We start from the raw sequence: 12,394 nt of genomic DNA, 5'->3' as shown, positions 1-12,394 counted from the left end.
CTATAGGAGGCAGCTTACATCATTATGCATCCAACCACCTGTATAAAATGCAATGGGCCAGATCCACAGTCAGCGGCGTAAATGTAGGCAGGCGTAGCATATTGTAGTTACGCTACGCCGCCGCAACTTATAGAGGCAAGTGCTGTATTCACAAAGTACTTGCATCTAAAGTTACGGCGGCGTAGCGTAAATGTGCCGGCATAAGCGCGCCTAAATCAAATGAGGAACAGGGAGGCGTGTTTTATGTAAACTAAGCATGACCCCACGTAAATGTCGCTTTTTTCGAACGACGCATGTGCGCGCGTGTGCCTGCTATTCCCGCTTAAAGGGCCGACGTACAGCTACAATGGTTCGCGGGAACGTGCCGACCTGTCGCAGTATAATGGCAGCGACTGGTCGGCAAGCGTTATTGATGATTGAAATCAACATAGACGATCAGTAGAGGGCTGGAACACATTTTTTCCAAATGCTGTATGGGCAGTAGAGGAACAGCTCTCTTGACAAAGAGGGAACACCCCCAAAACTCGTTACCACCCCTCTTATAAACGTAGCGTGTGGCCACAGGGAGTAACGGTGGCGGGCGGCAGACGCTGCTCTTGGTGTTTACGCTATCTGTCATTCAAAGTGGGTCCCACTAGAGCTGGCTTCAGGATCTTCTACTGCTGCCCATGCAGCCCTTGGAAGCAGTGTTCCAGCCCTCTACTTATCATCTATGTTAATTTCAAACATCCTAAATGTAAGTGTGCTATTATCTTTTTATGTAATAAATACTACATGTTTTTAACAGCACTTACGCTCCTGTTCTTCTGTTTCTACGTCAGCTTAGATCAGCCGGGGTCTTTTTGGAAAAAGCTGCAGGATCCTGTGATTGCCTTTACAGACTCTCTCTCTGCCTTCAGGACTAACTGCTGTTTATATACTTTCACACTGGGGATTGTGAGCTGATGCTTTACTGTGCGCTATAGTGGTTTACTTTTACATTATTCTCCAAAAATAATCCATACACATCTACTACTTAATGGCCCTGCGAGCTATTTTGCATTAAATCATTTCTTACTGTGTTTTATTGCCTCCCTGTAACTCCGGGATATATAAAAGTATAATAATATTGTATTAATTATTATTTATTAGTAGTCACGACCAAAACCACTCCCAACACCGCCCCCCACCCCGCCTCTTACTTCCGTTTGTTTTGAAAATTCAGTTCATGTTCGTAGCATTGCACTATGCACACTACACATCCCATAGTGCATAGTCCATCCCAGAAGCGAACAAGAGGGTGGCTACATTCCTACATACTACGAAAGCATGGAGAATATCTCCCATTTGGGCTATCCACTCCTTCAATGTGGGAGGGTCAGTGGTAGTCCAGTGCTTTAATCTTAACTTGCGGGCCTGAAAAAGTGCCCTAGCTATGGCCTGCTTAGTGATATCCTCCACAGGGAGATCACATAGAATCCCCAATAAGCATTGTTTTGGTTCCTCTGGCACCTGAATCTTAACCACTTCCCTACCGTAGGACGTCATATGACATCCTGAACTTTAGGTGGGGATATCTGAATGATGCCTACAGCTACAGGCATCATTCAGATATCCTTCTTTTCGGACGGCGAATCTGTGCACCATCAACCATCAACCATCAAACAACACCCCCTAGACTGGTCATTGAAGAAACGTGTGAATGAGCCTGTGTGCCTGGTCAGTGGGGTGAAGAATTGTGGGTAGACCTGGGCAATATTCCTGAGGCTCCTACGGGAGTAGCAATACGCATTTAGAGCCTTTAAGGGATAAAACATGGGGAAATGTGTATGTATTGCAGAGATGTACTGTGTGTTTCTTTTTATTTTGCCTTGAGGTACATTTTATGAAGGAGCGACAAACTTTTGTCTGCTGTGTGGAGTGTCATAGAAAAGACCTCTGTCTGATTACTGGGTCTTGTCTCCAGATGCTTTAAAGTGTTCATAAAAAAAAAAACTCAATAGCTAAAGCATTGTAAATGCTAGGAAGCCAAGGACACAGTGAATTCCAGTAACCATAAAGTCAAAAGCTGTGTGAAGTAATATCCAAAAATAATAACAAGCGCAAATAATACACTTTAAAGGGGTTGTAAAGGTTCGTGTTTTTTCAACTTAATGCATCCTATGCATTAAGGTGAAAAAAAAAACTGGCAATCACTGGCCCCCCCAGCCCCTCCAGTTTTACTTACCTAAGCCAGTTCACCGTCCCTGGCGTCCACTTCTCCACGGAGTCTCGGTTGATTCGATAGATTGATAACAGCACAGCCATTGGCTCCCGTTGCTGTCAATCCAATCCAATGACGCGCCCACCAGGGGCGGGTCGGAGTCATACACTCGGCGGCTATGGACAGCGAGTGTATGACATGGGAGAACGCCTGCAAGGTAACCCCCTTGGGAGAGAGCTTCCCAGAGGGGGTTATCTAATGTGGGGAGGAGCCGCGAGAGCCATAGTGGGACCCCAGAACAGGAGGATAGGGGCCGCTCTGTGCAAAAACGAACTGCACAGTGGAGGTAAGTATGATATGTTTGAAACTGAAACTTTACAGCCACTTTAATGCAGGTAAGAAAATATATAAATCTATTAAAGCAGATTTTTTTTTTTCAAATATGTAAAGTGGAAATTTGTGTCTGTTTTTTAACACACTATTTGGATTAAAACCTGTCTCAGAAAACATCTTTCTTGTATGGTTTCCAAACATGGTTGCCACAACACCCAATGGAAATGTAACCAGTACTGAATCTCCCCATCCACTTCCTATTATTAGAAGAATATCTGCATTTTTGCTGCTTTAATGAATTAGACCAGGGGTCTGCAAACTTTCTAAACAAAGGGGCCCCCTATTGTCTTTCAAAATTGAAGGGGGGCAGGTCTGTAGCCAGTGGGTGTAGAACACGCCCCCACATCAATGGGAGTAGACAATATTTCAGAATCAGTGGTAGTATATAAATTACATAGCGTATGGTTGTGGTTAGTGGAATGTGGTTAGTAGGAGGTGGAATAGTGCCCAATAATTGGTATTAGTGGGAGGAAAAGTGCCCCTTTGCTGGTGTCAGTGCAAGGAATTGTGCACCATCATTGGTGCTAGTGGGAGGAGTAGTACCTCTGTATTGGTGTTGGTGGAAGAAATAGCGCCTCAACGTTGGTGTCAGTGGAAGGAATAGTGCCTCATTGTTGGTGTCAGTGGAAGGAAAAGTATCCCGAGTCAATGGGAGGAATAGTGTCCCGTGTCAATGGGAGGAAGAGTGTCCCGTGTCAATGGGAGGAATAGTGTCCCGAGTCAATGGGAGGAATAGTGTCCTGAGTCAATAGGAGGAATAGGGTCCTGAGTCAATGGGAGAAATAGTGTCCCGTGTCAATGGGAGGAATAGTGTCCTGAGTCAATAGGAGGAATAGGGTCCTGAGTCAATGGGAGAAATAGTGTCCCGTGTCAATGGGAGAAATAGTGCCTCATTGTTGGTGGCAGTGGAAGGAAAAGTATCCTGTATCTGTGGGAGGAATAGTGTCCCGAGTCAATGGGAGGAATAGAGTCCCGAGTCAATGGGAGGAATAGCGTCCCGAGTCAATGGGAGGAATAGCGTCCCGAGTCAATGGGAGGAATAGAGTCCAGAGTCAATGGGAGGAATAGCGTCCCGAGTCAATGGGAGGAATAGTGTCCTGAGTCAATGGGAGGAATAGTGTCCCGAGTCAATGGGAGGAATAGTGTCCCGTGTCAATGGGAGGAATAGCGTCCCGAGTCAATGGGAGGAATAGCGTCCCGAGTCAATGGGAGGAATAGTGTCCTGAGTCAATAGGAGGAATAGTGTCCTGAGTCAATGGGAGAAATAGTGTCCCGTGTCAATGGGAGAAATAGTGCCTCATTGTTGGTGGCAGTGGAAGGAAAAGTATCCTGTATCTGTGGGAGGAATAGTGTCCCGAGTCAATGGGAGGAATAGAGTCCCGAGTCAATGGGAGGAATAGCGTCCCAAGTCAATGGGAGGAATAGTGTCCCGAGTCAATGGGAGGAATAGAGTCCCGAGTCAATGGGAGGAATAGCGTCCCGAGTCAATGGGAGGAATAGTGTCCTGAGTCAATGGGAGGAATAGTGTCCCGTGTCAATGGGAGGAATAGTGTCCCGAGTCAATGGGAGGAATAGCGTCCCGAGTCAATGGGAGGAATAGCGTCCCGAGTCAATGGGAGGAATAGTGTCCCGAGTCAATGGGAGGAATAGAGTCCCGAGTCAATGGGAGGAATAGCGTTCCGTGTCAATGGGAGGAATAGTGTCCTGAGTCAATGGGAGGAATAGTGTCCCGTGTCAATGGGAGGAATAGCGTCCCGAGTCAATGGGAGGAATAGCGTCCCGAGTCAATGGGAGGAATAGTGTCCCATGTCAATGGGAGGAATATAAATATATAAAGGCCAGCAAAGGGCTGCAATTTGGAGACCACTGAATTAAACAATATATTTCAGTTTGAGGATGGTGCTAACCAAATTCCTCTATTGTCAGCTTTAGATGGAGTAAACAAGGTGGATGTTGAATATTTGGGCTTTGCTTAATCTTTTTTATGATTAGTTTGCATGCAAAATTCAGAAACAAATCCGTAGGGAGTAATGATATATACACATCAGCTTTTTGCTTTTTGATGTGCAGTTGGGAAGACAGTAATATGTCATAACATGTTGGGAATGTGCCAGGAAGTTAAGCATATTTTCAACATTGTCTTGCTTCAATTGACACCAAGTAGCCATTACGTCAATGTCATTGCAACCTTTTTCCCATCTATAATGCCAAGTGTATCTTAAGCCAAAATATTTTTTATTGAATTTTGGTTTGAGTGGTGAGAAGATGGAGCACCTGTTGGGTTTTTATTGCTGTTTGCATGCTTATTAAGCCTCGTTCACACGATCGGATATCTGATGGATTTTTTCATTGGATATCCTATGAAGCTGACTTTCATTAGTCTTGCCTACACACCATCAGTCAAAAATCCGACCGTGCCAAAACGCGGTGACGTAAAACACAACGACGTGCTGAAAAAAATTAAGTTCAATGCTTCCGAGCATGCGTCGACTTGATTCTGAGCATGCGTGGATTTTTGACCGATGGACTTTCACACAGACGATCGTTTTTTTCTATCGTTTTTTTATCCATAGGAAAAATTTAAAACATGTTCTATATTTTTTCACCGATGGAAAACAAACCGATGGGGCCCACACACGATCGGTTTGTCTGATGAAAACAGTCCATCGGTCTGTTTTCATCGGACAAACCGATCGTGTGTACAGGGCTTAAGGCTTCTTCCACACAGGTGACAGACTCCGATAAGCTATCTACAGTGCATCACTTTTAAGATTATGGGTTAGAGCTCATTTACAGGCATTCAGGAACTAATACATCACCTTCTGGTTCACCTGTTTTTTTACATTGATTTTACATTGAAATACCATGCCACAACTGCCATAACCATGTTCGGCACACAGCTGTGGCACAGTCACATTACATTTAAAGTGGTTGTAAACCTCAGACATGAAATATGAACAAAGCATATGCCACTATAGTGTGTACTTGTCTCAATTAACTGCTTGCTGTTCGTAGATAGCAGTTTTACTGCTACAGGGCAGCAGTTGTGCACCGTCTCACGTATATATATATATATATATATATATATATATATATATATATATATATCACGTGATCCTGCACTTCTGCCAATAGGGGGAGTGTGCGCACCGCCGGTGGGCCGCCTCTGCTGTAAAAAATCCACAGCACAAGCTGATCTTGGTGTCACTTGATGTCCTCCGACAACTGCCGATCATTGATAAACTACACAGAACGGGAATCTGCCTGTGTAAGCAAGGCAAAGCTCCATTCTGACAGGGGAAAAGGGAAGGGTCCTGTGTTCCTTCAAAGCAGGGACTATAATCCATCTCTTCCCCTAGTAAAAACAGCATGCATAGCAAACATAAACACTGGTTAGGCACACACTTAACCCTTTGATCGTCCCTAAATGTTTAGCCCCTTCACAGACAGTGTCAGTGACAGAGCATATTTTTAGCACTGATCACTATATTAGTGTCACTGGTTCCCATAAAGTGTCAAAAGTAGTGTCTTGTTTTGGGTAAAAAAGCATGTCCGAATATGGGACGCAATCTGAATTCAGTACACAGGTCAATGGGGAAAGTCATTTATAATTAGATTGCTCACCTCTTTTTCTCCACATATATGGCTGACTGTGGATGCAGAAGCTGGACTGGCGGAGGGTCCTAGGACAGAGACCACACCTTTCGGTAGAATCTGACACACTGTAAAATAAAACAAAATATGGGACGATAAGACTAATAGTAAGACAGAGACCATCATGTGGGCATTGTTGGGGGAGGTTTTTTAAAGTTTAGGTATTACATAATTAGTCAGGTTAAAAACAATACTCAATAAAATGTATGTAACCAATAGAAAACAAAATAAAAATACATAGAAAACATCCATATACAGAACAGATCTTTTTTTTTTCAGCCGAAACGTGGCGGAACAGTTTCCACCACCTTCGGCACTGGCCCTGTGCTTGCCGTTAACTACTTTCTATGCTTACAATTGACAGCGCTTCTGTTTAGGCAGCTCCACAGTCCTCATTGTCCTCCCTTCCCACTCTATCTCCTCCCAAAGCACCCTGCAGCGCTCTCGCTCTATTGCTGGCTGCAGAAACAGCTCTGTGGTGGAGGCAGACCATCAATATTCTTCTGACAATTGTGGAGCGAGAAGGGTGCTCGCTGACCAGTCTCCAAGATCCGGCCAGAAGCGATTAACCTCCGGTAGTTTGTTTCCAAGGATGTTTATGGGGAGGTGAGCTGGCAGGATGTTTTGGGATGTCAGGAAGGTGTGATGGTGGTGGTGTTCCAAATTGTTAGGGGGCAGGGAGGTGCAGAAATTAGGTGAGTGTGCAGCAGTGTGGTAGGTACTGGGTCTGTCTGAAGTTATTATCGGTTGCTACCTCTATGCATGCCACTACCCAATGACCATGCAGTGATGCAGCATTGAATTAGGGCTCATTAACACCATACTATCTGCATTCCTCTACCTGCTGTCATACACTTCTCTCCTTAACATACTGTGGCACTCCTGAATCCTGCACTCTGTAGATAGCACACTCCAGAACCCTGCCCTCTGTATATCATGCACTCCTGATTCCTGCACTCAGTACATAGCACTCTGCTGAACTCTGAAGTCATTTTGTAGCATACTCCTGAACTCTGCACCCTTAGCTGGATTCAGAAAGCTTTACGCCGGCGTATCAGTAGCCGACGTAACTCTGAATCTACGCGGTCCTAAATTTAAGCGTATTCTGGAAACCAGATACGCTTAAATTAGGCTATGAGCTAAGATATGAGCGGCGTAAGTCTCCTACGCCGTCGTATCTTAGGGTGCAATATTTATGATGTGGCGCGCCGGGTGATACAGTCGGCGGCTATGGCCGCCGATGTATCACGGGAGCGCGCTCGCAAAAGCTTTCCACCATGCGATGGAGCTTGCATGAACATGGAAAGCTTTTGCGAGGAGGAGCCGAGACAGCCGCCGAGGGACCCCAGAAGACACGGATCCAGGTCACTCGGAGGTAAGTATAACATGTTTGTTATTTAAAAAAAAAAAACATTTCTGCCTTTAGTGTCCCTTTAAGTTGGTATGCCCGCAGGTCATAAAAAACAATTGGTATTGACAGTTACAGATACATTTTGTCACCTTTGCCCTGGGCACTAGATGATCTTATTCCAGCACTGGTTATCATATACCAAGCATAAGAAAAATAAATTGTGAAAAAAAAGCAATAGCAGGCTTAACTAGTCATGTTTTGCCAATACGTTTTTCGTGGAGTGTCAGGGCAGTGTTCTTTGTCTACATATTTTGTGCTGAAAGACATCCCTCTGTTTCATTTCAGAAGGTTGGGAGGTTCCAGAAGGTTTCAGAAAATTGCTAAATGTATTTCCGATAGAAAGTCTACACTTTGCAAGCTAAACCAGTATGGTTCCTCAGAGCTGTCATTAACTTTGAATGAATCTCATAAACGGTCGATTGTAAGCACACAAAATGGCCGCCTTTGCGGTGCAAAAATCACTGGAATATTGCTGGCTTCCCTCTATCATTACCCGCCACGGCGTTGCAGTGCCCCATAAAAGTCAATACACTTCACAGGCTTGACTAAACGTCAATGATTCATTCAGCATATGTATATAAACGCAGACATCTCTAGTGAAAGGTCTCCGTCCAGGCGATAATGTCTGTCTGTCGATTTTATTCACCTCATTAATTTCCCCTCAGTTTATGGCTCGTTTTTCTTCTTAGATTGCCGTGCATTCATTTCGCATCAGTTTCGGGGGCTGACTTGTGTGTGTCTTTCGCCTTTGCAATGTAAAGCGATCGGCTCTTGAATAAACGCCGGGTTCTAGGTCACATTTGGTAATTAGGTCCTAGGCATTCTATCCTTGTTTCACCCATCTCAGGCGCCTCATGTAACGCTTCAGTAACACACGGGATATTGCCAGCGCATCCGAGACCACAGCTCACTCATTAAGGCACAATGAAGAATACTGAATCATGTTTATGAAAATAACAGACAAAGGAAGGTTATTCTAAGACCCATAGGCCCGCTTAATATGGTAGTGCAAAGTGCAATGACGGTTTGCAAAATGGCGTTGGTGGCAGCAAACAGATCGGTAAGAACGGAAGTTTGACTGTTTGATTAAAACAGTTGCACTTTCCACATATACATTTACCTTATACGACCGTGCTAACGAATCCTGACAATTTATCTTAAAGCGGATGTTCCACCCCAAAAAAATATTAAAAGCCAGCAGCTACAAATACTGCAGCTGCTGACTTTTAATATTAGGACACTTACCTGTCCTGGAGTCCAGCGCCGTCCGCAGCAGAACACGAGCGATCGCTCGTCACCCTGCTGCTCCCCCCTCCATCCACGCTGAGGGAACCAGGAAGTGAAGCGCTGCAGCTTCACTGCCCGGTTCCCTACGGCGCATGCGCGAGTCGCGCCGCGCCCGCCGATTGGCTCCCGCTGTGTGCTGGGAGCCGAGTGTTCCCAGCACACAACGGGGGGGGGGGCGACGGGATGTGACGCATTAGACAGGTATCTGCACCCCCCTCCCCCCTGAAAGGTGTCAAATGTGACACCGGAGGGGGGGAGGGTTCCGATCAGCGGGACTTCACTTTAGGGTGGAGAACCGCTTTAAGCCCCGTACACACGGTCGGACTTTTGCCCAACCAACTTCAAAATCCGGAACTTTTCGCATTTGTCCGACCGTGTGTACGTTCCATCGGACCAACTTTTTTGGCTTTCATCGGACAAAAAGTTGGGTCTGCGAACGGACCAACTTTACGTCAACAAAAGTCCAATGGTGCAAAGTCTGACCGTGTGTACAGAAAACAATCGGACTTTTGGACAAAGTAAAAATGCGCATTGCTCAGAAGTAAAGAGCAGCCGGAAGCCTTCTGTCTAGTAAAACTAGCGTTCGTATTTGAAAAAGCACATTCGTAACGCGGCAAGTTTCGAAATCTAGAAAAGCACTCACACGAAACGTCAATTAACTCTAGAGTAGCTGAAGGAACGCAACGGGTGACGTCGGAGAATTGAACTTCCTCTTTTAAACGCTCGGCAGTACGTTGAAACGTCACTACATTCGTGTTGGTTGCCGAAAAAGTCAGAGCGTGTGTATGCTATGGGTGTGATCAGACAAATCAATTAGGACAAAAATCCAAGGGAAATTTTGTTGGATGTCCGGCCATGTGTACGAGCCTTTAAAGTGGATGTAAAGCCACTCTCATCCTTTCTAAACTACTGCCATAGTGCTGATCTATAAGGATATAGATGTCTCCTGCATGTATCCTTACCTGTCAAATGTCTCCCCTCTGTCTGTTATAAGAACTGAAAAGCTGCAGTGTCATGGATATGCAATGTAGTCTGGCAGCTTACCTGATCTCCATGTGTTCATTAGAGGCCTGACCCTCCTTCTGACTGTCTTTTATCACCTTCCTCCCTGTATTGCTCCACCCTAGGCCATCCCAGGAACCCCATATTAACCACTGCACTGCTAGTCTGCTTTGCTGTTCAACCGTGTTGTTAGCTTTAGTTCCTGTCTGCAGTGTGCTACGATTAGCTTTCTGTGTACCGTTTTTGGCTCGTCCCTGACTTCTCCTGTTTGCCTGTGATCCTGACCTTTTGCCTATCCCTCGGTTACCCTTGTCTGCCTGTTGCCCTGACCTCGGCTTACCCATCACTACCGCTTGTCCTGCTTGCTGCTTCCCCTCTCTCCCTGCGGAGCGTGACCTAGGGGATTCCAGGGGTCGCGACCTGGATCCAGCTGCGGCGAAGGCCATCATCACCACTAGAGGCTCGGGTGAACACAAAGCTGGGTCTTAAACTCTGTGCCCTGGGCGAGCTTGGGTTCACGCTTCCTCATAATCGCAGCAATGGCCATAGGGTTCACTACCCTGTGGTGCATCCCTGACCCCAACGGGGTGCACTTGTCACCTGGCCACAGGTGACCTGACATGCAGATTCTGTGGGTGGATATGTTGTCTGGAGCTCTGTGGGTGGAATCGTGATGTCAGTAGACTCCCCGCCCACCTTTACACTCCCCTTGTCAATACGTATTTTCTCCTGTGTATTGATTACACTAAATTCTTCTATGATCACTAACATCCAGTCAAAATCCAGAAAAGTAACCACATGACTTCAGAAAAGGAGTGGGGGTGGGAATTAAAATATAATGCCTGTCTCCAGGCTAGTGCATGAGATATGTAAATAACCTGTCACTCACAGCAAGGGGGAGGAACGGACAAAGGTTTTCTCCTGTTTGTCCGTTTATCTCACTGAAAAAAGAAAAGAGGATTGCTCAGAGCTGGATTAACTCTGTGTGGCAAGACTGGGCACAGATGATAGGAAATCTTATACTCTACATTGTGACAGCAAGGAAAAAAAAAAGTTGGGTTTACATCCACTTTAAGTTCTTTCTTTTTTTTTTTTTTTTACACATCAGAGAACTCTGGCAGGAGACTTAATCAGTTTTGCGTTCATGCGCTGTCTCAATCACAGTTCACATCATCGTGGAATTTCTTCAAAACTTTATTATTTCATAATATATAAAGAGCCTGTTACGGCCCCAAAAAAAGTATACAAAAATACTTTATATTCCAATTTTAAGAAACCCCCTGCCCTGATCCACCCCAAGCGCCCCCCCACCCAACCCACCCTCCTCTCTCCGACCTACTATCTCAAGTCATGTCTCCCATTGTCTATTTGCCCTTCCTGCTCTATACCATCTATATACTCTATATACATCCACTTTAAGTTCTATAGCTGTAAATTTACGTTTTTTTTTTCTATTTCAATATCTTTATTGAGTTTTTGGATAAACAAGAGATTCATAAACAAGCTCGTTGATCGCCTGTACAGGGGCTAGAAATTTGTATAAATTACCAATGATCAATATTGTTCATAATTATCCTATTACATAGTGAAAATAGGGGATGGTATAAAAAAAAATTAATACTGCACAAAATGCCATATGCCCAAAATCAGCGCCGAAGGGGAGTCTCTTCTCCAGCAAACCCCCTCCATAGAAGGCAACGGCAGGAACCAGGATAGTGAGAAGCCAAAAAAAAACAAAAAACGAGAGGAGCAAAATGGCAGAGAGAGAGGGTCATAGATAGGAGGGGGGGGGGGGTAGTATGAAGAAGGGGTGGCTCAGAGGCTCTAAATGTCTTTTATCCAGCACATGTCAGGCTGAAGCTGCACATTCATCACAGGCAGAAATAAAAAGGGGCAGCTACAGTTAGGGTGAGTGATAACATGTGGCATGGTTTATATACAGTATGGTTAACATTTTGAGATTTACTGTATTCAGATAACGCATTGCTAATTCTAATTGTTTATGTGTCAAAATCAGAAGACCCTTTTATGGCATTGGTCTCTACTTCTGTCCCCATATCGGAGTTAAGGGATTAATACGATGACATCACTACCAGTATTCTGTTAAAAAAAAATGGGCATTATGGGAGAAACACAGACTCAGCCTTTTCACTAATTTGAATTTAAAAATGCTATTTATCACAGCACGCAGCCGGAGCACCTGTAACCCAGAAATCTGTATAATACTTAAGAGATTATCATAAAATCAATTTGACAAGGTAGTCTTTCAAAATTTCTATTCCTGGTCTCATGCATCAGCAATTTAGACTTGCAGCACATTTTCTATCATATATGCATGTATAATATATGTGAAATTAAAAAGTACGTTGATTTCATAGTCTCGTCAGCTGCAGAATGAATCTAACACGGTCCCTTATATTAAAAAAGAAACTCTACTTTCCCTAAATTCCAAAATAACGTTACTG

At 44.7% G+C, this 12,394-nt stretch overlaps 1 protein-coding gene across 2 annotated transcripts in view; it reads right to left on the bottom strand.

Moving 5' to 3' along the window:
* Positions 1 to 12,394, bottom strand: part of GRIK5 (glutamate ionotropic receptor kainate type subunit 5) — a 447,945-nt gene that overhangs the window by 169,997 nt on the left and 265,554 nt on the right. For both annotated transcript variants that reach the window (XM_040327322.1, XM_040327323.1), the window contains exon 4: positions 6,200 to 6,297. In XM_040327322.1, coding sequence (XP_040183256.1) covers positions 6,200 to 6,297 — 98 coding nt within the window. The remainder of the gene's footprint in view (positions 1 to 6,199; positions 6,298 to 12,394) is intronic.

Source organism: Rana temporaria, chromosome 10, assembly GCF_905171775.1.
Source record: "Rana temporaria chromosome 10, aRanTem1.1, whole genome shotgun sequence".
NCBI classification, from domain to species: Eukaryota; Metazoa; Chordata; class Amphibia; order Anura; family Ranidae; genus Rana; species Rana temporaria.
Note: the sequence above shows the minus strand (reverse complement) of the source record. Positions and strands in the feature narration are given on the sequence as shown.